Here is a 27,672-nt window from a genome sequence, read left to right as displayed (position 1 = left end):
GAGAGATCAGCTCTATCTAAACCTCCAGAGAGAGATCAGCTCTATCTAAACCTACAGAGAGAGATCAGCTCTATCTAAACATTCAGAGAGATCAGCTCTATCTAAACCTACAGAGAGATCAGCTCTATCTAAACCTACAGAGAGATCAGCTCTATCTAAACCTCCAGAGAGAGATCAGCTCTATCTAAACCTCCAGAGAGAGATCAGCTCTATCTAAATCTCCAGAGAGAGATCAGCTCTATCTAAACCTCCAGAGAGAGATCAGCTCTATCTAAACCTCCAGAGAGAGATCAGCTCTATCTAAACCTCCAGAGAGAGATCAGCTCTATCTAAACCTCCAGAGAGAGATCAGCTCTATCTAAACCTACAGAGAGATCAGCTCTATCTAAACCTACAGAGAGAGATCAGCTCTATCTAAACCTTCAGAGAGATCAGCTCTATCTAAACCTCCAGAGAGATCAGTTCTATCTAAACCTACAGAGAGAGATCAGCTCTATCTAAACCCACAGAGAGAGATCAGCTCTATCTAAACCTCCAGAGAGAGATCAGCTCTATCTAAACCTACAGAGAGAGATCAGCTCTATCTAAACCTTCAGAGAGATCAGCTCTATCTAAACCTACAGAGAGAGATCAGCTCTATCTAAACATACAGAGAGAGATCAGCTCTCTGTAAACCTACAGAGAGATCAGCTCTATCTAAACCTACAGAGAGAGATCAGCTCTATCTAAACCTACAGAGAGAGATCAGCTCTATCTAAACCTCCAGAGAGATCAGCTCTATCTAAACCTCCAGAGAGAGAGATCAGTCAGATACACTAACACTCTCCTCCTTGCCTTCATGTGTCGGCGTTTAGGTGCTCAATACCACCTCACCATAGATGTCAACTCTTTCACACAAATCACCTGAAAGCATGACCTAAAAATCAACAGGATGTTATAGCACCACCTAGAAATCAACAGGATGTTATAGCACCACCTAGAAATCAACAGGATGTTTAAGCACCATCTAGAAATCAACAGGATGTTTAAGCACCATCTAGAAATCAACAGGATGTTTAAGCACCACCTAGAAATCAACAGGATGTTTAAGCACCATCTAGAAATCAACAGGATGTTATAGCACCACCTAGAAATCAACAGGATGTTTAAGCACCATCTAGAAATCAACAGGATGTTATAGCACCGTCTAGAAATCAACAGGATGTTTAAGCACCATCTAGAAATCAACAGGATGTTTAAGCACCATCTAGAAATCAACAGGATGTTATAGCACCACCTAGAAATCAACAGGATGTTATAGCACCATCTAGAAATCAACAGGATGTTTAAGCACCATCTAGAAATCAACAGGATGTTATAGCACCATCTAGACATCAACAGGATGTTATAGCACCATCTAGACATCAACAGGATGTTTAAGCACCATCTAGAAATCAACAGGATGTTTAAGCACCATCTAGACATCAACAGGATGTTTAAGCACCATCTAGAAATCAACAGGATGTTTGAGCACCATCTAGAAATCAACAGGATGTTTAAGCACCACCTAGAAATCAACAGGATGTTATAGCACCATCTAGAAATCAACAGGATGTTAAAGCACCACCTAGAAATCAAGAGGATGTTAGAGCACCATCTAGAAATCAACAGGATGTTTAAGCACCACCTAGAAATCAACAGGATGTTTAAGCACCATCTAGAAATCAACAGGATGTTTGAGCACCATCTAGACATCAACAGGATGTTATAGCACCATCTAGAAATCAACAGGATGTTATAGCACCATCTAGAAATCAACAGGATGTTTAAGCACTATCTAGAAATCAACAGGATGTTTAAGCACCATCTAGACATCAACAGGATGTTTAAGCACCATCTAGAAATCAACAGGATGTTATAGCACCATCTAGAAATCAACAGGATGTTATAGCACCATCTAGAAATCAACAGGATGTTATAGCACCATCTAGAAATCAACAGGATGTTATAGCACCATCTAGAAATCAACAGGATGTTTAAGCACCATCTAGAAATCAACAGGATGTTATAGCACCATCTAGAAATCAACAGGATGTTATAGCACCATCTAGAAATCAACAGGATGTTATAGCACCATCTAGAAATCAACAGGATGTTTAAGCACCATCTAGAAATCAACAGGATGTTATAGCACCATCTAGAAATCAACAGGATGTTATAGCACCATCTAGAAATCAACAGGATGTTATAGCACCATCTAGAAATCAACAGGATGTTTAAGCACCATCTAGAAATCAACAGGATGTTATAGCACCATCTAGAAATCAACAGGATGTTATAGCACCATCTAGAAATCAACAGGATGTTATAGCACCATCTAGAAATCAACAGGATGTTTAAGCACCATCTAGAAATCAACAGGATGTTATAGCACCATCTAGAAATCAACAGGATGTTATAGCACCACCTAGAAATCAACAGGATGTTATAGCACCATCTAGAAATCAACAGGATGTTTGAGCACCATCTAGAAATCAACAGGATGCTTCACACAACTTTGTGAAGTAAAGAAAAGCATTCTAGTTTTGTCTTTGAAGAGGCCTTTGTATGAGAGTGAGATGGCTTGGAGGAGCTCCAAATTTTCACTGCAAACTCAATTCATAACTAAACGTAAATAAAGGTGTTGGTTGGTGACTGACTGACTGCAGCACAGAGACCCTGTCTCCCGGTCTCCTCTCCCTCAATGCAGCAGGGCATGGAAACACCACTTACAGTGCATTCGGAAAGTATTCAAACCCCTTGACTGTTTCCACATTTTGTTACGTTACAGCCTTATAGTAAAATGGATTACATGAAGAAAAAAAAATCCTTATCAATCTACTTTCCAAATGCACTGTATCAGCCAGGCCACTTTCCACATTAACTTAACAACTTGGTTTGGACACTTTCAGATGCGTCAGAGATTAACGGAAATAAAAAGTTAGTTATTCTCTTTTAACAGATCCCGTTTGTTCTGACCGAGATGGTGGAAGAAGTTCCAGAAAATAACAACAACAACAAAGCAGTGTCCTTAAATACATTCAACCAACTGCCGCAAATGACTGTCAACTCTCAACGACTCTCAAAAAGTCTACTTTCTATAATATTGAACTAATTTAATGAACTGATAAGAATTCATCAGTGCACTCTCAAAGCAATAGCACAGAAACTCGACTGAGAGAGCCACATAGGCTTGACTCTATCTGCAGGGCACAGCCTTACTCAGACAAAGCATCCTTGATTGTTGCAGCTTTACACAGAGGTGCACTCCGCTGAAGTCAACACAAAGAACCAGCATTGAATCCATTTACCTTGTTGTACTTCTCAAAATCGTACAAACTATCCCAGATAAAGTATGCACAAAATATCATAAGGTATGCATAAAATATCATAAGGTATGCACAACATATCATAAGGTAGGCATAAAATATCATATGGTATGCACAAAATATCATTAGAAAGACTTGCAGGCAGACAAATAAGTTTTCCCATAGACTTAGAAGCAGCATAAAACAAAACTAAACTCAGTAAACCATGCAGCATTGGCAAAACCCCAAAGCAACTGCCCATGACACAAGAAATTACTTTTGAATAACTTTTGAAGAATACACTAATAGATTTTTTCTCCAAAATAAATAAGTGCATTAAGAGCTTCAAACTAGGAAAAATCTTCAACTAATCGAATCCAAGATAATTTTACCTTTCTCCAGCCGTTAAGTTTTCCTAACTTTCTCTCTTTCTTTTCCAGGCAGCAGGCTCCCATCTTGTGTGTGTGAGCGGCTTGGTTGGGTTAAGTCCTGTAGAGTGTCTGGGCTCGCAGGAAGCAGAGTCTGTATGTACTGAGACTATGAGTAAGGTCCAAGCCTCAGGCTCTGACGTGGGGAGGGTTGGGAAACGCCGTAGCTCTCTTGACTCACTTTGAGTTGGGTGCTGGGTATGTGTGCCTGAGTGTGTTTCTGCTCAACGCACACATCCCCTCTCTGGTAGTTCCGCCTCTCTCACCCTGACAGTCTACTGCCTGTTCTCTAACCTAGTGTTGCAGCAACCAGCATCAGGGTAACATGTTATACACTGTCAATAAAACTGTTATCAATGATATGATCTCTCTGATATTTCTGTTGTTAGTCCAAACAATGGATTTCCATGTGAAGCAGTAGAAAATGTATGATACCCTAGTTCTCTTGATTTGACCTGTTCAAACTAATCCAGGTGAGAGTTTGAATCCCAGAGAGGGAAAAGGAACAGTCAAAATTGATATTGTCCTTGACTCCTACACAGAAGCTGCAAGTTTGATCAAATCAGAGGGCCAGACAGACAGACAGTCAGAGGGCCAGACAGACAGACACTGATACAGTCAGAGGGCCAGACAGACAGACAGACAGACAGACAGTCAGAGGGCCAGACAGAAAGACAGTCAGAGGGCCAGACAGAAGACAGACAGACAGACAGACAGTAAGAGGGCCAGACAGAAGACAGACAGACAGACAGACAGACAGACAGACAGACAGACAGACAGACAGTCAGAGGGCCAGACAGACAGACACTGATACAGTCAGAGGGCCAGACAGACAGTGACAAAGTTCAATGCTCTTTACCATGGGGATGTTTTACTGGAATTAGTCTGTAGACTTTCCCCGCACTTTACTAAGGTTTCAAATGCTGTCTAATCTTCAAGAATTGCGTCTCCAACCTCATCTGAAACTGTTATCTAAGACATGTTTATTATCTTCATGACAGTGAATGCAGCATCATGCTCAATGCTACTTTGTGAAAGTTGTGTAATTTTATCAGTGGACAGTAGAAACACAGGAGATGATCTTGATCAAGTGTTTCAACCACGCTCAAAGACTGCTCAGTTTAAACGAATGGGATCAGTGTTCACTGTTCAGATAACCTCTCCCTACTGTTTGTTGGACTGATCTAATAAGTGTCTATGTTATCTTAATGTTATCTTATCTCATCACAACGACCAAAATAATTGTGAAAGCTGAACCAGTATCGCCCTCAGGGCAGCATAGGGAGTTATAGGTGAGATTCTTAAGACTGAATCAGAACAGTTTGAGTCAGCAGGCATCAGTGACTCCTCCATCAGTCAGTCTGCCACCCAGTCATTCAGTCTGCCCATGTGACCGTTTAGGCTGGGCTAGCTTCTCAGTCTGTCTCCACATGGGTTTCTTGTTTTTGGCCTTTTTCCAACCAAGGTGAAGAAGTTTCCATCAATAATCTGTCCGTTGTTCAGTGAGTCTGTCGAGTGACTAAACCTAATTTGCCCAGTGACTCACAATCACTTTCTATGTCCTTTTGCCTGTCAGTCAGTGATTCAGTTAGCCAGTCAGTCCCTATGGTGTGTGTGTGTGTGTGTGTGTGTGTGTGTGTGTGTGTGTGTGTGTGTGTGTGTGTGTGTGTGTGTGTGTGTGTGTGTGTGTGTGTGTGTGTGTGTGTGTGTGTGTGTGTGTGTGTGTGTGTGTGTGTGTGAGAGCTCCTCCATTGTATTTAGGAAAAAGTCCCTTCTGTCCTGCATGTGTCCTGATGACGAAAGCAATCGGTCAAATAAACAGGACCATTAACCCTGCCCCAAGGCATTCTGGGAGCTCTATTGTAGTCTGATCTGAGTGAGTATCAGGAAGGAAACAGGCAGACAGAGTCAAGCAGAGCAAGGGTCTTCAGCATCTCGCACACACAAACACACACACACACACACGCACACACGCACACACGCACACGCGCACACGCGCACACGCGCACACGCGCACACGCGCACACGCGCACACGCGCACACGCGCACACGCGCACACGCGCACACGCGCACACGCACACACGCACACACGCACACACACACACACACACACACACGCACACACACACACCTCTTCCCCTCCAGTGTATTGTTTGACCCAATGCAGGACCGGTGACATCCTGTTGTCCAGCTTCTACAACAGTAATGAGCTTTTCTTCCTATGTTTTTTGCATTCTTCCTATGAAATTGCATTAAATTGTGCAGGACATATTTGAGCAATGCAATTTTTTTCAATGGAAAATTGCACATTACAGTGCATTACAGTAGTTAAATGCAGCTGATTTGCACGAGCATGCAACAGTCAAAGGAGACTCTGGAGTATAAGTTTAAGCATAAGAGGGACCATGGATGGTCCCCGACTGTACATATGGTACAGGTACACTGCTGACATGGCCCCTGGCTGGCACATTAATAACTAGCAGAACACTTACAAAACTACCCAGCAACTTCAGTTCTCACGTATTCAACGGGAAAATGCAAAAGTCAAAATGCACTCAAGAGTCAAAATCCCTAACAAACTAAGTCCATGACTGGACTTGGAGATATTGGACATTGTGACATATAGTAGTTAGTTGCCAGCTCCGTCAGAGCAAAGCAGCAGCGGTTGCAAGTTTGGAGGTCAGTGTATAGGTAATAGAGATATGGGTCTGCAGAGGGTTGAAGACATAGGGAGTTTTGAGGTCAATCTTACCTTGTTGGAGGCCATGTCGCTGACGGAGCGGTAGGTCTGGATGGTCTCCAGCTGGTCCAGACACCAGTCCAGCTCCTCCATGGTCTCCATGGCCAGCTTCTGGTACGACTCATCTGTCAACAAACACACAGACACAGGGCAGTAGTCATCAGGGTACAGAGGGTGAAGGCAAGGTGAGAGAGGCTGGCAGGGGGCTGCTGCATGGTGGCCAAGCCTGGTGGCGGAGGGGGCACACGGCACAACGCTCCTTCATCCTAAGCAAGACTAACACTGAGGCTAACTGTTAACGGCTAGTGGGAGGCCACAGCTGCTGCTCTCTCTCTCTCTCTCTCTCTCTCTCTCTCTCTCTCTCTCTCTCTCTCTCTCTCTCTCTCTCTCTCTCTCTCTCTCTCTCTCTCTCTCTCTCTCTCTCTCTCTCTCTCTCTCTCTCTCTCTCTCTCTCTCTCTCTCTCTCTCTCTCTCTCTCTCTCTCTCTCTCTCTCTCTCTCTCTCTCTCTCTCTCTCTCTCTCTCTCTCTCTCTCTCTCTCTCTCTCTCTCTCTCTCAATTCAATTCAAGGGGCTTTATTGGCATGGGAAACGTGTTAACATTGCCAAAGCAAGTGAGGTAGATAATATACAAAAGTGAAATAAACAATAAAAATTAACAGTAGACATTACACATACAGAAGTTTCAAAACAATAAAGACATTGCAAATGTCATATTATATATATACAGTGTTGTAACAAAGTACAAATGGTTAAAGTATGCAAGGGAAAATAAATAAGCATAAATATGGTTTGTATTTACAATGGTGTTTGTTCTTCACTGGTTGCCCTTTTCTTGTGGCAACAGGTCACAAATCTTGCTACTGTGATGGCTGATGCACTGAATCCCCCCCAACTCATTTACATGAACTCAACTTTGAGAGCAGAAAACCGGCCCCCTCTAAGGAAAACATACAACTCTCAAGTCCTCAAATCAAACATGCACTCATACACACTCCCATCATAAACTGTGTTACAATTTGCACACCAAAGGAAATGTGATGTGTCTCTGTATAACAGTGACTTTACTCCTAGTTATATGTACATACAGTGAGCTTTGTTTTGTTTTGGCTCTGTACTTCAGCACTTTGATTTGGCTATGAGGTTAAAGTGCAGACTGACAGCTAGAACTGTTACAGCACCCCCAATTTTAGGGGACCAAAAGTATTGGGACAAATTCACTTATATGTCTATTAAAGTAGTCGAAACGTAAGTGTTTGATCCAATATTCAGAGCACACATAGCACACAATTTGTTGGATGCATTTTCTGTTTGTTTTGGTTGTGTTTCAGATTATTAGGGGTATGATATTTATGCCTCTGTAACTTTCTCACTCATCATTATTCACGATTCATTCAGGATTATCCGTAATTATGGTATCATCCACATTACTGTAGAAGTGATTCTTATTTACAATAAAAGTGACTCCAAAATGACACAATTCATTTTTTACAATTCATTTCACTAAATAATTTCAAACACAACTAAAACAAACAGAAAATGCATCCAACTATTTTGAAGTCACAAGCTTGATGTAGTCATTGTCTGCTATAAATATGGGACCAAATACTTCACTTTTGACTACTTTAATACACATACACGTGAATTTGTCTCAATACTTGGGGGGATTAAGTACAAAAAGTGGTGTAAATTCTAAACGGTTCTCCCAATACGGATGAAAATACCCTGAAATGAAAGCTGACAGTCTGAACTTTAACCTCATAGTCATTGTATCATTTCAAAGTGCTGGAGTACAGAGGCAAAACAACAAACAACAGAAAATATGTCTCTGCCTAAATACTTTTGGAGCTCACTGCATCTATCTCAATTACCTCGTACCCATGCACATTGACTCAGTACTGGTACTCCCTGTTTATAGCCATGTTATTTTTTACTCGTTATTGTTATTCGTTATTCACTGTGTATTTATTCTTTGTGTCACTATTTAATATTTATCTTTAACTCTGCATTGTTGGAAAAGGGCCTGTAAGTAAGCATTTAACTGTTAGTCTACACCTGTTGTTTACCAAGCATGTGACGAATAACATTTGATTTGAACAGAAACAAATACTACAAAAACATCAAGCACTTAATATAGATCTTCCACAATCTAGTAAAGCCTAACGACAGATGAATTCAGTTTGATGTCCTGCGGTAGCGCCGACCTTAGCTTGGCCGTGTAGAATGTTATCCCTGCTCTGATCTCCCAGCCATCAAAGAGGAGTGTTTGCATTCTGCCATTCTCCCACTCTGCTACAGGGAGAGGAGAGGGACTGAAGTTGCCAGGCTGTTTGCAAACTCAATCAAACCTTTCCCCTTTAAGTCACAGGGCTGGAGGTTGGGGGTTGGCTGGGGTAAACCCTGGAGCGGAGTATTGAAGTCTGGAAGAGCTGGCCAGCTTCTATATTAAGGGCATCAGACTGTTAAATAGCAATCACTAGCACATTAGAGGCTGCTGCCCTATATACATAGACTTCAAATCACAGGCCACTTTAATAATTGGAACACTAGTCACTTTAATAATGTTTACATATTCTGCATTACTCATCTCATATGTATATACTGTATTCTATCCTATTCTACTGTATCTTAGTCTATGCCACTCTGACATTGCTCGCCCAAATATTTATATATTCTTAATTCCATTCCTTTACTTTAGATTGTGTGTATTGTTAGATATTACTTGTGAGATATTACTGCACTGTTGGATCTAGAAACACAAGCATTTCGCTACACCCGCAATAACATCTGCTAAACACGTGTATATGACAAATAAAATTTGATTTGATTTGATTTAGATGGGACTCTGCTACTGTATATTAATGTTCTTCCACACAGTACTGCTCTCAATACACGTGATGCACCATGTTCAGATATTAGATGTCACTACATTTTCAGTCTAGCCTGCAGTGTGTAAACAGGCTGCAGTGTTTTTCATACCTGATGTGGCAGCGGGTATCGAAGGTCTTGTGAAAATGCCTAGGCTCAAGTTGGGTTTTTATTTTCGTAATAAGTCATGTTTTTCTTTTGAAGTGAGAAAGAGGCTTGTTTTCGCTACTTTTGTGCCTGTAATTGATTGTGGCGTCATTACGTAAGCTGGACAATGTGCACCATGGGGCGCTGAAGTTAGTTACCAAAACCCTCACACATCACTGTATCCTCTATATGAGAGTGGGCTGGCCTTCCTTATCTCTTCAGGAAATTAAATCATTCGTTTGTTTTTATTTATAAGGCCATACTGAGACGGCTCCCATTTCACTTGTGTAACTACATTTTCCAGCAAACAAATGAAAACTATTGCCTGCACTTGCATGACTTTGTTTTGTTAATTGTGCATAAGGCCTGTACAGAGCTAAGGGAAAAAGCATCTTCCACTTCCGTTTGGAAGGAGCTTCACAAGGATCTGAAATAACAGGAGCTCGTCCCTTTAAATGAGTTTACATTTAGGTTAAACACTATGATGGAAAATGGAGTGGGGGGCTGTCAATGTTTTATCCACTAGTTGCACCACACTTTCCAAAACCATCTTGGTGTTCAATGTGTAAATGTATGTTTTTCAACTGTAGTGTTTTGTGTTTTATGTTGTGAATGTGTCTGAAACTATGTGTGCTGCAATTTTGGCCAGGTCTATCTTTTAAAACAGATTGTTAATCTCAACAAGACTAGCCTAGTAAAATAAAGGTGAAATAAAAATTCTATAAATAGGCCCCCTGGGTGGCGCAGTGGTCTAAGACACTGCATCTCACTGTTAGCTGTGCCACTAGAGATCCTGGTTCGAGTTCAGGCTTTGTCACAGCCGGCTGTGAACGGGAGACCCAAGGGGCGGTGCACAATTGGCCCAGCGTCGTCCGGGTTAGGGGAGGGTTTGGCCGTTTCCTCCGACACTTTGGTGCAGCTGGCTTCCAGGTTAAACGGGCATTGTGTCAAGAAGCAGTGCGGTGTGGCAGGGTTGTGTTTCGGAGGGTGCATGGCTCTTGACCTTTGCCTCTCTCAAGTCCGTACGAGAGTTGCAGCAATGAGACAAGACTGTAACTACCAATTGGATACCATGAAATTGTGGAGCAAAAAGGGGTAAATAAAAAATGTATAAATAATGACATGGTACAGTAGTTGTCAGTCACTCAAACCTCCTCCTCCAGTCGGATACACTGGGCCGTGGAGGCGCACTGGAGGTCTCGAGCGTAGAGCTGGCACAACCCGTCCTGGCTGGATGCTTACTTTAGCCCGGCAAATGCGGGGCGCTGGCACAGGACGCACTGGGCTGTGAAGGCGCACCGGAGACGCAGTGCGCAGAGCCGGCGCAGGATATCCTGGGCCGAAGAGACGCACCGGAGACCAGGAGCGCTGAGCCGGCACAATCCGTCCTGGCTGAATGCCTACTCTAGCATGGCAAATGCGGGGAGCTAGCACAGAGCGCACCGGGCTGTGAATGCGCACTGGAGACACAGTGCGCATCACTGCATAACGCGGTGCCTGACCGGTCACTCGCTCCCCACGGTAAGCACGGGGAGTTGGCTCAGTTCTAAACCCTGACTAAGGCTCAGGTCTAAATTATTTTGGGGGGCTGCATCTCGTGCTTGCGTAGAGGTCGCGAACCCCGGTGTCGACGTTGTTCCTCCCTCGCTGCCTCCGTCTGCTCCCTTGGAAGGCGATCCATTCCGGCCTGGATCTCCTACCACGTCCAGGATCCTTTCCCGTCTAAGATGTCCTCCCATGTCCAGTGCTCCTGGCCATGCTGCTTGGTCCGTTTTTGGTGGGATCTTCTGTAACGGCTCTCGTTGGTGGAATGATGAAGAGTGGACCAAGGCCCAGCGTGGTAGGCGTACATCGTAACTTTATTGATGACACCAAACAAAATAACAAAGTCAAAAAACGAAAGCGAACAGTTCTGTAAGGCTAAGAAACTATACAAAAAACAAGATCCCACAAATCCCAAAAGGAAAATGACAACTTATATATGATCCTCAATCAGAGACAACGATAGACAGCTGCCTCTGATTGGGAACCACACTCTGCCAAAAACAGACTTTCCCACCCGAGTCACACCCTGACCTAACCAAACATAGAGAATAATAAGGATCTCTAAGGTCAGGGCATGACACTGCCAAAGGAGTGGAGGATACACACCAGTTATTAAATCCAAGGGTTCAAATACTTAAAAAAAAATATTTACACTGTGTGTTCAATAAAGACAAGAAAACGTATAATTGTTTGTGTGTTATTAGTTTAAGCAGACTGCGTTCGTCTATTGTTGGGACCTAGAGGAAGTTCAGATAAAATTTTATGACCAATTTACGCAGAAATCCAGGTAATTCCAAAGGGTTCACATACTTTTTCTTGCCACTGTAAATTACAGAAAATACACATCAAAATATAAATACAAAATGCAAGAAAGACACGGTCATAAAAAACAAACATATTCATCAGTAATAAGGTCCTCAATCAGCTTTCTGAATTCCCCTAGAGGTACCAGCAGATCAAATCTAAGAAAATGTTGAAGATTGTTCTACAAATAAGGTGCAAGAAAACTAAAAGCTGATTTACCTAACTCAGTAGAGACCAAAGGAATTCCCAGAGTTAACCATCCCTGAGACTGGGTTTGGTAACTCGTATGTCTAAAGTTTAGTTATGATGTTAGGTACAGTGGGACTTTTTGTAAAAGGGCTTTATAAATGAAAACATTGCAATGTATCAAACTAGGTGACATCAAAGAGGGTTGTGAGTACTAAAATTGTTGCCCATAATGGCTACATCTCAGAAAGTGTCTAGAGGAGTAAAATAAGGTGGTCCACTAACAACATATCTATGTATTATTGCCTTCGAAATGTTAGCTGTTAAAATTAGATTCAACAATAATATTAAGGGATTAGAAATCTGTGGCTTAAAAACAAAGGTGTCATTGTACGCTGATGATTCATGTTTTCTTTTAAAAACACAATTAGAATTCCACCCCAACTTCAAATTTCAAATTCCAACTTTAAATTTACTATACAAAATTCTTGCAACCGATAGAATGTTATATATATGGAGGATAATCTTCCCAGCTCTGCAGATTTTGTTTGCGAAGAGGCAGAGATATTAGATCATTTATTTTGGTACTGTCCATATGTAGCTCGTTTTTGGTCATAGGTGCAGGAATGGTTGAAGAATTGCAACATTTGCCTAGAACTAACACTGCAATAGCAGATAGCAATACTGGGTGATTTGAAAAGCCATAGGCAATCAATCAATAATATAATCATTATTTTAGAAAAAATGTTTATATTAAATTTATAATCTATAGAAGCTATGAGAATAGAAAGGTTCAGTACTTTTGTGAAGCATCACAGCACAGTTGAAAAATATATGGCAAATATAAATCCAAAATGGATGGTGTTAAGAGATAGATGGGAGGGGTTGAATGGAGCTGAAGGGTGGGACTAATAACAAGATAACCATTGTAAAACATACGGGGTCTGTAAAATGTATATAGGTTCATAAATTTTGTGAAATAGCACAGTTACAAATAGAAATCAAACTGGATTGACATCAGAAATAGAGGAAGAACTAAAAACAAACAAAATATAACTATTGTAAAATAGATTGTGTCTGTAAAATGTGTATGGCTTGGGGTAGAAGCTGTTAAGAAGCCTCTTGGACCTAGACTTGGTGCTCCGGTACCGCTTGCCGTGCGGTAGCAGAGAGAACAGTCTATGACTAGGGTGGCTGGAGTCTTTGATAATTTTTAGGTCCTTTCTCTGACACCGCATGGTATAGAGGTCCTGGATGGCAGTAAGCTTGGCACTGGTGATGTACTGGGCCGTACGCACTACCGTCTGTAGTAACAGGCAGTGATGCAACCCTTCAGGATGCTCTCGATGGTGCAGCTGTAAAACCTTTTGAGGATCTGAGGACCCATGTCAAATCTTTTCAGTCTCTTGAGGGGGAATATGTTTTGTTGTGCCCCCTTCACGACTGTCTTGGTGTGCTTGGACAATGTTAGTTTGTTGGTGATGTGGACGCCAAGGAACTTGAAGCTCTCAACCTGCTCCACTACAGCCCCATCGATGAGATTGGGGGCGTGCTCGGTCCTCCTTTTCTTGTAGTTTTCCACAATCATCTCCTTAGTCTTGGTTACGTTGAGGGAGAGGTTGTTATTCTGGCACCACCAGGCCAGGTCTCTGACCTCCTCCATATAGGCTGTCTCATCGTTGTCGGTGATCAGTCCTACCACTGTTGTGTCATCAGCAAACTTAATGATGGTGTTGGAGTCGTGCCTGGCTGTGCAGTCATGAGTGAACAGGGAGTTTAGGAGAATACTGAGCACGCACTCCTGAGGGGCCCCCGTGTTGAAGATCAGTGTGGCGGATGTGTTGTTACCTGCCCTTACCACCTGGGGGCAGCCCGGCAGGAAGTCCAGGATCCAGTTGCAGAGGGAGGTGTTTAGTCCCAGGGTCATTAGCTTAGTGATGAGCTTTGAGGGCACTATGGTGTTGAACACTGAGCTGTAGTCAGTGAATAGCTTTCTCACATAGGTGTTCCTTTTGTCCAGGTGGGAAAGGGCAGTGTGGAGTACAATAGAGATTGCATCATCTGTGGATCTGTTGGTGCGGTATGCAAATTGTAGTGAGTCTAGGGTTTCTGGGATAATTGTCACGTTCCTGACCTGTTTTCCTTTGTTTTGTATTCATTTTAGTTGGTCAGGGCGTGAGTTGGGTGGGTTTGTCTATGTTTGTATTTCTATGTGGGGTTTTGTGTTCGGCCTGGTATGATTCTCAATTAGAGACAGGTGTGTATTGTTTGTCTCTAATTGAGAGTCATACAAAGGCAGCCAGGGTTTCACTGGTGTTTTGTGGGTGTTTGTTCCTGTGTCAGTGTTTGGGCCACACAGGACGGTTGAAGGTTTGTTAGTTTGTTGTTTTGTAGTTTTGTAGTGTCGTATTTGCTGTTTTCATTAAAAGTATGATTAATCACCAATCCGCATCTTGGTCCGATCCATGCTCCTCCTCGTTTGAGGAGGAGAACAACAATGACTGCCTTTACAATAATGGTGTTGATGTGAGCCATGACCAGCCTTTCACACATTTCATGGCTACAGACGTGAGTGCTACGGGTCGGTAGTCATTTAGGCAGGTTACATTAGTATTCTTGGGCTGCTTGGTCTGCTTGAAACATGTTGGTACAATAGGGAGAGGTTGAAAATGTCAGTGAAGACACTTGTCAGTTGGTCAGCACATGCTCGAGGACACGTCCTGGTAATCCGTCTGGCCCAGCGGCTATGTGAATGTTGACCTGTTTAAAGGTCTTCAAGGTCTTACTCACATCGGCCGCGGAGAGCATGTAAATGACGCAGAATTGCATGAAATGTGTTTTTAACAGGCATATTAAAAACGCTTTCATGCCGTCCCTAGGAGGGGTGCGTCACTTGAGTGGGTTGAGTTACTGACGTGATCTTCCTGTCTGGGTTGGTGCCCCCCCTTGGTTTGTGCTGTGGTGGAGATCTTTGTGGGCTATACTCGGCATTGTCTCAGGATTGTAAGTTGGTGGCTGAAGATATCCCTCTAGTGGTGCTTTGGCAAAGTGGGTGGGGTTATATCCTTCCTGTTTGGCCCTGTCCGGGGGTATCATCGGATGGGGCCACAGTGTCTCCTGACCCCTCCTGTCTCAGCCTCCAGTATTTATGCTGCAGTAGTTTGTGTCGGGGGGCGAGGGCCAGTTGGTTATATCTGGAGTACTTCTCCTGTCTTATCCAGTGTCCTGTGGGAATTTAAGTATGCTCTCTCTAATTCTCTCCTTCTCTCTTTCTTTCTCTCTCTCGGAGGACCTGAGCCCTAGGACCATACGTCAGGACTACTGGGCATGATGACTCCTTGCTGTCCCCAGTCCACCTGTCCTTGCTGCTGTCCCAGTTTCAACTGTTCTGCCTGCAGTTATGGAACCCCTACCTGTCCCAGACCTGCTGTTTTCAACTCTTAATGATCGGCTATGAAAAGCCAACTGACATTAATTCCTGATTATTATTTGACCATGCTTGTCATTTATGAACATTTTGAACATCTTGGCTCTCTCTAATTCTCTCCTTCTCTCTTTCTTTCTCCCTCTAGGAGGAACTGAGCCCTAGGACCATACGTCAGGACTACCGGGCTTGATGACTCCTTGCTGTCCCCAGTCCACCTGGCCTTCCTGCTGTCGCAGTTTCAACTCTTCTGCCTGCGGTTATGGAACCCCTACCTGTCCCAGACCTGCTGTTTCAAACTCTTAATTATCGGCTATGAAAAGCCAACTGACATTTATTCCTGTGATTATTATTTGACCATGCTTGTCATTTATGAACATTTTGAACATCTTGGCCATGTTCTGTTATAATCTCCACCCGGCACAGCCAGAAGAGGACTGGCCACCCCTCATAGCCTGGTTCCTCTCTAGGTTTCTTCCTAGGTTTTGGCCTTTCTAGGGAGTTTTTCCTAGCCACCGTGGTTCTACACCTGCATTGCTTGCTGTTTGGGGTTTTAGGCTGGGTTTCTGTACAGGACTTCGAGATATTAGCTGATGTACGAAGGGCTATATAAAATATATATAAATACACTGCTCAAAAAAATAAAGGGAACACTTAAACAACACAATGTAACTCCAAGTCAATCACACTTCTGTGAAATCAAAACTGTCCACTTAGGAAGCAACACTGATTGACAATACATTTCACATGCTGTTGTTCAAATGGAATAGACAAAAGGTGGAAATTATAGGCAATTAGCAAGACACCCCCCAAAACAGGAGTAATTCTGCAGGTGGTGACCACAGACCACTTCTCAGTTCCTATGCTTCCTGGCTGATGTTTTGGTCACTTTTGAATGCTGGCGGTGCTCTCACTCTAGTGGTAGCATGAGACGGAGTCTACAACCCACACAAGTGGCTCAGGTAGTGCAGTTCATCCAGGATGGCACATCAATGCGAACTGTGGCAAAAAGGTTTGCTGTGTCTGTCAGCGTAGTGTCCAGAGCATGCAGGCGCTACCAGGAGACAGGCCAGTACATCAGGAGACGTGGAGGAGGCCGTAGGAGGGCAACAACCCAGCAGCAGGACCGTTACCTCCGCCTTAGTGCAAGGAGGTGCACTGCCAGAGCCCTGCAAAATGACCTCCAGCAGGCCACAAATGTGCATGTGTCAGCATATGGTCTCACAAGGGGTCTGAGGATCTCATCTCGGTACCTAATGGCAGTCAGGCTACCTCTGGCGAGCACATGGAGGGCTGTGCGGCCCCACAAAGAAATGCCACCCCACACCATGACTGACCCATCGCCAAACCGGTCATGCTGGAGGATGTTGCAGGCAGCAGAACGTTCTCCACGGCGTCTCCAGACTCTGTCACGTCTGTCACATGTGCTCATGTGCTCAGTGTGAACCTGCTTTCATCTGTGAAGAGCACAGGGTGCCAGTGGCGAATTTGCCAATCTTGGTGTTCTCTGGCAAATGCCAAACGTCCTGCACAGTGTTGGGCTGTAAGCACAACCCCCACCTGTGGACGTCGGGCCCTCATACCACCCTCATGGAGTCTGTTTCTGACCGTTTGAGCAGACACATGCACATTTGTGGCCTGCTGGAGGTCATTTTGCAGGGCTCTGGCAGTGCACCTCCTTGCACTAAGGCGGAGGTACCGGTCCTGCTGCTGGGTTGTTGCCCTCCTACGGCCTCCTCCACGTCTCCTGATGTACTGGCCTGTCTCCTGGTAGCGCCTGCATGCTCTGGACACTACGCTGACAGACACAGCAAACCTTTTTGCCACAGTTCGCATTGATGTGCCATCCTGGATGAACTGCACTACCTGAGCCACTTGTGTGGGTTGTAGACTCCGTCTCATGCTACCACTAGAGTGAGAGCACCGCCAGCATTCAAAAATGACCAAAACATCAGCCAGGAAGCATAGGAACTGAGAAGTGGTCTGTGGTCACCACCTGCAGAATTACTCCTGTTTTGGGGGGTGTCTTGCTAATTGCCTATAATTTCCACCTTTTGTCTATTCCATTTGCACAACAGCATGTGAAATGTATTGTCAATCAGTGTTGCTTCCTAAGTGGACAGTTTGATTTCACAGAAGTGTGATTGACTTGGAGTTACATTGTGTTGTTTAAGCGTTCCCTTTATTTTTTTGAGCAGTGTATATATATAAATATAAATATATAAAATAAACTTGATTTGATATCACCCCCCCTCCCATGTGTTGAAACCCTAAAAACACCCCTGCTCAACTGTAGCCTATACCACATTGCAAACATTATTGTGGCTTTATTATAAAGGGTATTTTCCTTCAACAGTACATTTACCACGCATCCAATTGCATCTTGGTGCACGGATTTGTTTACAGAAAATGATGGTGTGCTGGGAAGGGGGGCTACGAAAAACCCAAAGCCACGAGGCATTTATTAATCCGGCCCTGGCTGGGGGAACAGCTGTGAAAAGGCCCAGTAAATCAGTAAGTCTAAAATGTCTAACTCACCACACACACGTAAGAGGGGGGTTTCCACCAACTCTCCTCCACACACACAGTCACAAGGAGCGCTCTGATCACAGCCCCGGACACATCTGGCCTGCAGGTACTCACGACCAGGAAACACACACATACACACACACACACACACACACACACACATACACACACACACACACACACACACACACACACACACACACACACACACACACACACACACACACACACACACACACACACACCTAAACAATTTCTTAGCAAATACGTCGATGCAAACATAAACACTCCTTCAAACAAAGAGTTCAACATCCAAGCGGACAGAGATGTCAGTGATCGCTCTCTTTCTCTCGCACCCTCTTATTTTATTTATTATTATTTTTACCTTCTTTATATTTACCCCTTTTTTTAATACATTTTGTGATATCCAAATGGTAGTTACAGTCTTGTCCCATCGCTGCAACTCCCGTACGGACTCGGGAGAGGCGAAGGTTGAGAGTCATGCGTCCTCCAAAACACAACCCCGCCAAGCCGCACTGCTTCTTGACACACTGCTCGCTGAACCCGGAAGCCAGCCACACCAATGTGTCTGAGGAAACACCGTGCACCTGGCGACCGTGTCAGCGTGCACTGCGCCCGGCCCAACACAGGAGTCCCTAGAGCACGATGGGACAAGGACAACCCGGCCGGCCAAACCCTCCCCTAACCAGGAGGACGCTGGGCCAATTGTGCGCCGCCTCATGGGTCTCCCGATTGCGGCCGGCTGCGTCACAGCCTGGGATTGAACCAGGATCTGTAGTGACAGAGCTATCACTACAATGCAGTGCCTTAGACCACTGCGCCACTCGGGAGGCCCGCTCTCACTCTCTTTCTCTCTCCCTTCTTTTTCTCTATCTCTCTTCCATTTTCCCTCCCTCTCGTTCCTCTCATCTTTCACCTCTCATCGTTCTTGGAACTTTCAGCCACATATCATGTTCTCCCAGAATCTGAGTGTGTGTTTGTGTGTGCGTGCCCACTTGTGTTTGTGTATATGTGATACCGTCAAGCCCTTTCAGGACAAGTATGTGTCAGACGAAGGGAGTGGTTGTGTGTGTGACAGCTGTGATTGAGACACTCCTCAGAGATCTACTTAGTTTTCTGTAGAGGATGGGAGACGGGAGGGGGGCTCAGTTTCACCATCAACCATTAAAACTACTGACAGTAAACTCACTGACAACCGGCTAGAACACACATGACAGATGTTGTTTTCGCCCAGTCATAAACCCCCAGTAGTCCCTGGAGGGAGACAGGCACAGGACACTGGTCCTCTAGGGCCTATCGCTCACACACACACACACACACACACACACACACACACACACACACACACACACACACACACACACACACACACACACACACACACACACACACACACACACACACACACACACACACACACACACACACACACACACACACACACACACACACACACACACTATAGAATGTTGTCCCACCCCTCTTCATTTGCTGTGCGAAGTTGCTGGATATTGGCGGGAACAGGAAAACACAGTCTCATACAACGCTGATCCCAAGCATCCAAAACATGCTCAATCGGTGACATGTCTGAGTATGCAGGAGGTGGAAGAACTGGGATATTTTCAGCTTCCAGGAATTGTGTACAGATCCTTGCGACATGGGGACGTGCGGATGACAGCGGATGAATGGCACGACAATGGGCCTCAAGATCTAGTCACAGTATCTCTCTGCATTAAAATTGCCATTGATGAAATGCAATTGTGTTCATTGTCTGTAGCTTATGCCTGCCCATTCCATAACCCCACTGCTACCATGGGGCACTCTGTTCACAATGCTGCTATCTGCCCGGTACAGTTAAAACTGGGATTAATCCATGAAGAACACACTTCTCCAGCGTGCCAGTGGCCATCAAAGGTGAGCATTTGTACACTGAAGTCGGTTTTGACACCGAACTGCAGTCAGGTCAAGATCCTGGTGAGGCAACTAGCATGCAGATGAGATTCCCTGAGACGGTTTATGACAGTTTGTGCAGAAATTCTTCGGTTGTGCAAACCCACAGTTTAAACATCTGTCAGGGTGGCTGGTCTCAGACGATCCCGCAGGTGAAGAAGCTGGATGTGGAGGTCCTGGGTTGGCGTGGTTACAAGTGGTCTGCGGTTGTGAGGCCGGTTGGACGTACTGCCAAATTCTCTAAAACGATGTTGGAAGTGGCTTATGGTAGAGAAATGAACATTCAATTCTCTGGCAACAGCTCTGGTGGACATACCTGCAGTCAGCATGCCAATTGCACGCTCTCTCAAAACTTGAGACATCTGTGGCATTGTGTTATGTGGCAAAACTGCACATTTTTGAGTGGCCTTTTCTTGCCCCCAGCACCTGTGTAAGGTGCACCTGTGTAATGATCATGCTGTTTAATCAACTTATTGATATGCCACACCTGCCAGGTGGATGTACTTTCTTGGCAAAGGAGAAATGCTCACTAACAGGGATGCAAAACACATTTGTGCATAACATTTTAGAGAAATAAGCTTTTTGTCCGTATAAAACATTTTGGGGATCTTTTATTTCAGATCATGAAACATGGACAATGTAATTATAGTACTAGAAGTTCTGATACCGCAGTTCACAGTGCATTGACTGATTCAAACACAGACTCTTTGTGTGTGTGCTTGAGTGTGTGCTTGAGTGTGTGTTTGAGTGTGTGTTTGCGTGTGTGTTTGAGTGCGTGTGTGTCTGTGTGTGTGTGTCTGTGTCTGTGTGTGTGTGTGTGTGTGTGTGTGTGTGTGTGTGTGTGTGTGTGTGTGTGTGTGTGTGTGTGTGTGTGTGTGTGTGTGTGTGTGTGTGTGTGTCGCAAATGTGTGTGTTTGCAAATGAGTGTGCTTTATTGTTTTTACTTTACTTTATTCAGTAAATATTTTCTTAACTCTATTTTTTGAACTGCATTGTTGGTTAAGGGCTTGTCAGTAAGCATTTCACGGTAAGGTCTTCAGCTGTTGTATTCGGTGCATGTGATGAATAACATTTGATTTTGATTTGTATGTGTGTGTATGCCTGTGTGTGTGAGGAGACGGGTTAGGGATGAGGAGAGGGATGAGGAGACGGGTTAGGGATGAGGAGAGGGGTTAGGGATGAGAAGAGGGGTGAGGGATGAGGAGAGGGACGCGGAGAAGGGTTAGGGATGAGGAAAGGGGTTAGGGATGAGGAGAGGGGTGATGGATGAGGAGAGGGGTGATGGATGAGGAGAGGGGTGAGGGATGAGGAGAGGGGTTAGGGGTGAGGGGTGGGGAGAGGGGTTAGGGATGATGGATGAGGAGAGGGATGAGGGCTGAGGAGAGGGGTGAGGGCTGAGCAGAGGGGTTTTGGGATGAGGGATGAGGAGAAGGTGAGAAGGAAGTTTGAAAGCCTTAGATAGATCTGTGCAAAGCGTTTGTGTGCAGTTGTGGATCAGTTTCTATATCACCTCATACTGTACCCAGCTGACCTCTACCAACATGCCTCAGCAAGGCGTCATCGCTATGTGTGTGTGTGTGTGTGTGTGTGTGTGTGTGTGTGTGTGTGTGTGTGTGTGTGTGTGTGTGTGTGTGTGTGTGTGTGTGTGTGTGTATGTGTGTGTATATCTGTGTGTGTGTGTGTGTGTGTGTGTGTGTGTGTGTGTGTGTGTGTGTGTGTGTGTGTGTGTGTGTGTGTGTGTGTGTGTGTGTGTGTGTGTGTGTGTGTGTGTGTGTCTTGATGGGCACTTGAGGACACTCAGAGAATGCGTGCATATTTAGAACTTCTCCTGGTCCAATAAGGACTTGATCAGTTTAACAGTTAAATACATTTAACGTTGAATTTGGTTTAAATCATTCCCAAGCTGCCTTCTCTGTTAGGTCTCCCGTCATAAAGGCATTCATTATGTCAATAGGACTTTTTGATTAAATAAAGTTGAAATACTGTAACAACCAAAACAAATAAAACAAGGCCAGTTTGAGAGGAAGTTATTGTGAAATTCAGAGGAAAAGCATGCCTACAAGTTTGCCTAGCACCTTGTTTGGTTAACATTACAGAGAAACATGTAGTGTTCATAAAGGAACATGAGAGCCTTTTCTTCCTGATTTGTTTTCATTGTAAGAGGGGAGGAATTGAAACTCTAAACCTTGCCAAGCATTCTTATTGCACCACTGACAAACATCTGAAAAGCAATATATGTTTTCTCTCATGCTTCAGAAAAGAGGGGGGGCTGACAGTGAGGGTTTGCATGCATCTGCACTGGGCCGAACCATAAGGCCAAACCATAAGGCCGAACCATGAGACTGAACCATGAGACTGAACCATAAGGCCGAACCATGAGACTGAACCATAAGGCCAAACCATAAGGCCGAACCATGAGACTGAACCATGAGACTGAACCATAAGGCCGAACCATGAGACTGAACCATAAGGCCAAACCATAAGGCTGAACCATGAGACTGAACCATAAGGCCAAACCATGAGACTGAACCATGAGACTGAACCATAAGGCCGAAACATGAGACTGAACCATAAGGCCAAACCATAAGGCTGAACCATGAGACTGAACCATGAGACTGAACCATAAGAATGAACCATAAGAATGAACCATAAGACTGAACCATAAGGCTGACCATAAGGCCGAACCATGAGACTGAACCATAAGGCCGATCCATGAGACTGAACCATAAGGCCAAACCATAAGGCTGACCATAAGGCCGAACCATGAGACTGAACCATAAGGCCGATCCATGAGACTGAACCATAAGGCCAAACCATAAGGCTGAACCATGAGACTGAACTATGAGACTGAACCATAAGAATGAACCATAAGAATGAACCATAAGACTAAACCATAAGGCCGAACCATGAGACTGAACCATGAGACTGAACCATAAGAATGAACCATAAGACTAAACCATAAGGCCGAACCATAAGAATGAACCATAAGGCTAAACCATAAGGCCGAACCATGAGACTGAACCATAAGGCTGAACCATAAGGCCGAACCATAAGAATGAACCATAAGGCCGAACCATGAGACTGAACCATAAGGCCGAACCATGAGACTGAACCATGAGACTGAACCATAAGACTGAACCATAAGGCCGAACCATAAGACTGAACCATAAGGCCGAACCATAAGACTGAACCATAAGGCCAAACCATAAGACTGAACCATAAGGCCGAACCATAAGAATGAACCATACGGCCAAACCATGAGACTGAACCATAAGGCTGAACCATAAGACTGAACCATAAGAATGAACCATACGGCTGAACCATAAGACTGAACCATAAGACTGAACCATAAGGCTGAACCATAAGACTGAACCATAAGGCTGAACCATGAAACTGAACAATAAGGCTGAACCATGAGACTGAACCATGAGGCTGAACCATGAGACTGAACCATAAGGCTGAACCATAAGAATGAACCATAAGACTGAACCATCAGGCTGAACCATAAGGCTGAGCAGGGCTGCTGCTGGCAGGGGAATACTAGAAGGGAAAGGCAGCCTTCCACTTTATGACTGTGCTGACGTCAATGGCATAATTCAAATACTTACTGGGTGCACGCTTCCAGCTTTCAGAACCTGCTCTAGGGCAGGCAACACACCAAAACCTGACATAGACCTTTATGAAAACTGGAGGGGAGTTGTGAAGCATGAAATCACATGTTGTTTTGTTATATTTTATGATGACAACTGTGTTTTTCTGGATATTAGATTAAGGAAACAGTTTGCGGCAGCAAAAAATATCTAAAAGTATTTCAATTGATGAACAGTGTAAGAGATGTTTTTGTGTTTGTGGGGTGAAGTTAAGATGCAGTGGAACAATCCTGACAGGATAATATAGACTAAAGAGCTGTGGGGTCTGACCAGGATAATAAGGTTACTGTAGACTAAAGAGCTGTGGGGTCTGACCAGGATAATAAGGTTATTGTAGACTAAAGAGCTGTGGAGTCTGACCAGGATAATAAGGTTAATATAGACTAAAGAGCTGTGAGGTCTGACCAGGATAATAAGGTGACTATAGACTAAAGGGATGTGAGATCTGACCAGGATAATAAGGTTAATATAGACTAAAGAGCTGTGGAGTCTGACCAGGATAATAAGGTGACTATAGACTAAAGACCTGTGGAGTCTGACCAGGATAATAAGGTTAATATAGACTAAAGAGCTGTGAGGTCTGACCAGGATAATATGGTTACAATAGACTAAAGAGCAGTGGGGTCTGACCAGGAAAATAAGGTTAATATAGACTAAAGAGCTGTGGAGTCTGACCAGGATAATAAGGAGACTATAGACTAAAGAGCTGTGAGGTTTGACCAGGATAATAAGGTTAATATAGATTAAAGAGCTGTGAGGTTTGACCAGGATAATACGGTTACTATAGACTAAAGAGCTGTGGAGTCTGACCAGGATAATACGGTTAATATAGACTAAAGAGCTGTGAGGTCTGACCAGGATAATATGGTTACAATAGACTAAAGAGCAGTGGGGTCTGACCAGGAAAATAAGGTTAATATAGACTAAAGAGCTGTGAGGTCTGACCAGGATAATAAGGTGACTATAGACTAAAGGGATGTGAGATCTGACCAGGATAATAAGGTTAATATAGACTAAAGAGCTGTGGAGTCTGACCAGGATAATAAGGTGACTATAGACTAAAGAGCTGTGGAGTCTGACCAGGATAATAAGGTTAATATAGACTAAAGAGCTGTGAGGTCTGACCAGGATAATAAGGTTAATATAGACTAAAGAGCTGTGAGGTCTGACCAGGATAATAAGGTTAATATAGACTAAAGAGCTGTGGAGTCTGACCAGGATAATGTGGTTACTATAGACTAAAGAGCTGTGGAGTCTGACCAGCATAATAAGGTTAATATAGACTAAAGAGCTGTGGAGTCTGACCAGGATAATGTGGTTACTATAGACTAAAGAGCTGTGGGGTCTGACCAGGATAATAAGGTTAATATAGACTAAAGAGCTGTGGGGTCTGACCAGGATAATAAGGTTAATATAGACTAAAGAGCTGTGGAGTCTGACCAGGATAATACAGTTACTATAGACTAAAGAGCTGTGGAGTCTGACCAGGATAATAAGGTGACTATAGACTAAAGGGATGTGAGATCTGACCAGGATAATAAGGTTAATATAGACTAAAGAGCTGTGGAGTCTGACCAGGATAATAAGGTTAATATAGACTAAAGAGCTGTGGAGTCTGACCAGGATAATAAGGTTACTATAGACTAAAGAGCTGTGGAGTCTGACCAGGATAATAAGGTGACTATAGACTAAAGAGCTGTGGGGTCTGACCAGGATAATAAGGTTAATATAGACTAAAGAGCTGTGGAGTCTGACCAGGATAATAAGGTTAATATAGACTAAAGAGCTGTGGGGTCTGACCAGGATAATAAGGTGACTATAGACTAAAGAGCTGTGGGGTCTGACCAGGATAATAAGGTTAATATAGACTAAAGAGCTGTGGAGTCTGACCAGGATAATAAGGTTACTATAGACTAAAGAGCTGTGGAGTCTGACCAGAATAATAAGGTTAATATAGACTGAAGAGCTGTGAGGTCTGACCCGGATAATACAGTTACTATAGACTAAAGAGCTGTGGAGTCTGACCAGGATAATAAGGTTAATATAGACTAGTGGAGTCTGACCAGGATAATAAGGTGACTATAGACTAAAGACCTGTGGAGTCTGACCAGGATAATAAGGTTAATATAGACTAAAGAGATGTGGGGTCTGACAAGTATATTAAGGTTAATATAGACTAAAGAGCTGTGAGGTCTGACCAGGATAATACAGTTACTATAGACTAAAGAGCTGTGGAGTCTGACCAGGATAATAAGGTTAATATAGACTAAAGAGCTGTGGAGTCTGACCAGGATAATACAGTTACTATAGACTAAAGAGCTGTGGAGTCTGACCAGGATAATAAGGTTAATATAGACTAAGGAGCTGTGAGGTCTGACCAGGATAATAAGGTTAATATAGACTAAAGAGCTGTGGAGTCTGACCAGGATAATACAGTTACTATAGACTAAAGAGCTGTGGAGTCTGACCAGGATAATACAGTTACTATAGACTAAAGAGCTGTGGAGTCTGACCAGGATAATAAGGTTAATATAGACTAAAGAGCTGTGGAGTCTGACCAGGATAATACAGTTACTATAGACTAAAGAGCTGTGGAGTCTGACCAGGATAATACGGTTAATATAGACTAAAGAGCTGTGAGGTCTGACCAGGATAATAAGGTTAATATAGACTAAAGAGCTGTGGAGTCTGACCAGGATAATAAGGTGACTATAGACTAAAGAGCTGTGGAGTCTGACCAGGATAATAAGGTGACTATAGACTAAAGGGATGTGAGATCTGACCAGGATAATAAGGCTAATATAGACTAAAGAGCTGTGGAGTCTGACCAGGATAATAAGGTTACTATAGACTAAAGAGCTGTGGGGTCTGACCAGGATAATACGGTTAATATAGACTAAAGAGCTGTGGGGTCTGACCAAGATAATAAGGTTACTATAGACTAAAGAGCTGTGGAGTCTGACCAGGATAATAAGATTACTATAGACTAAAGAGCTGTCGAGTCTGACCAGGATAATAAGGTGACTATAGAATAAAGAGCTGTGGAGTCTGACCAGGATAATAGGGTGACTATAGACTAAAGGGATGTGAGATCTGACCAGGATAATAAGGTTAATATAGACTAAAGAGCTGTGGAGTCTGACCAGGATAATAAGGTTAATATAGACTAAAGAGCTGTGAGGTCTGACCAGGATAATACAGTTACTATAGACTAAAGAGCTGTGGGGTCTGACCAGGATAATAAGGTTATTATAGACTAAAGAGCTGTGTGGTCTGACCAGGATAATAAGGTTAATATAGACTAAAGAGCTGTGAGGTCTGACCAGGATAATACAGTTACTATAGACTAAAGAGCTGTGGGGTCTGACCAGGATAATAAGGTTAATATAGACTAAAGAGCTGTGGAGTCTGACCAGGATAATAAGGTTAATATAGACTAAAGAGCTGTGAGGTCTGACCAGGATAATACAGTTACTATAGACTAAAGAGCTGTGGGGTCTGACCAGGATAATAAGGTTATTATAGACTAAAGAGCTGTGTGGTCTGACCAGGATAATAAGGTTACTATAGACTAAAGAGCTGTGAGGTCTGACCAGGATAATAAGGTTAATATAGACTAAAGAGCTGTGGAGTCTGACCAGGATAATAAGGTTACTATAGACTAAAGAGCTGTGGAGTCTGAACAGGATAATAAGGTGACTATAGAATAAAGAGCTGTGGAGTCTGACCAGGATAATAGGGTGACTATAGACTAAAGGGATGTGAGATCTGACCAGGATAATAAGGTTAATATAGACTAAAGAGCTGTGGAGTCTGACCAGGATAATAAGGTTAATATAGACTAAAGAGCTGTGAGGTCTGACCAGGATAATACAGTTACTATAGACTAAAGAGCTGTGGGGTCTGACCAGGATAATAAGGTTATTATAGACTAAAGAGCTGTGTGGTCTGACCAGGATAATAAGGTTAATATAGACTAAAGAGCTGTGTGGTCTGACCAGGATAATAAGGTTACTATAGACTAAAGAGCTGTGAGGTCTGACCAGGATAATACAG

General features: G+C 43.6%; 1 protein-coding gene across 2 annotated transcripts in view; it reads right to left on the bottom strand.

Annotated features, from left to right (window-relative positions):
* Positions 1-27,672, bottom strand: part of pde4ba (phosphodiesterase 4B, cAMP-specific a) — a 101,039-nt gene that overhangs the window by 18,090 nt on the left and 55,277 nt on the right. Inside the window, exon 4 of one of the 2 annotated variants that reach the window (XM_055861604.1) lies at positions 6,507-6,619. In XM_055861604.1, the coding sequence (XP_055717579.1) occupies positions 6,507-6,596 (90 nt within the window). In that variant the 5' untranslated portion in view covers positions 6,597-6,619. Of the gene's footprint in view, positions 1-3,718; positions 3,940-6,506; positions 6,620-27,672 lie in introns of those variants that run through there. The other variant, XM_055861605.1, reaches the window with a different exon arrangement.

The sequence above is a fragment of the Salvelinus fontinalis genome, chromosome 14, assembly GCF_029448725.1.
Source record: "Salvelinus fontinalis isolate EN_2023a chromosome 14, ASM2944872v1, whole genome shotgun sequence".
NCBI lineage: Eukaryota > Metazoa > Chordata > Actinopteri > Salmoniformes > Salmonidae > Salvelinus > Salvelinus fontinalis.
This window is presented reverse-complemented; position numbering and strand designations above follow the sequence as displayed.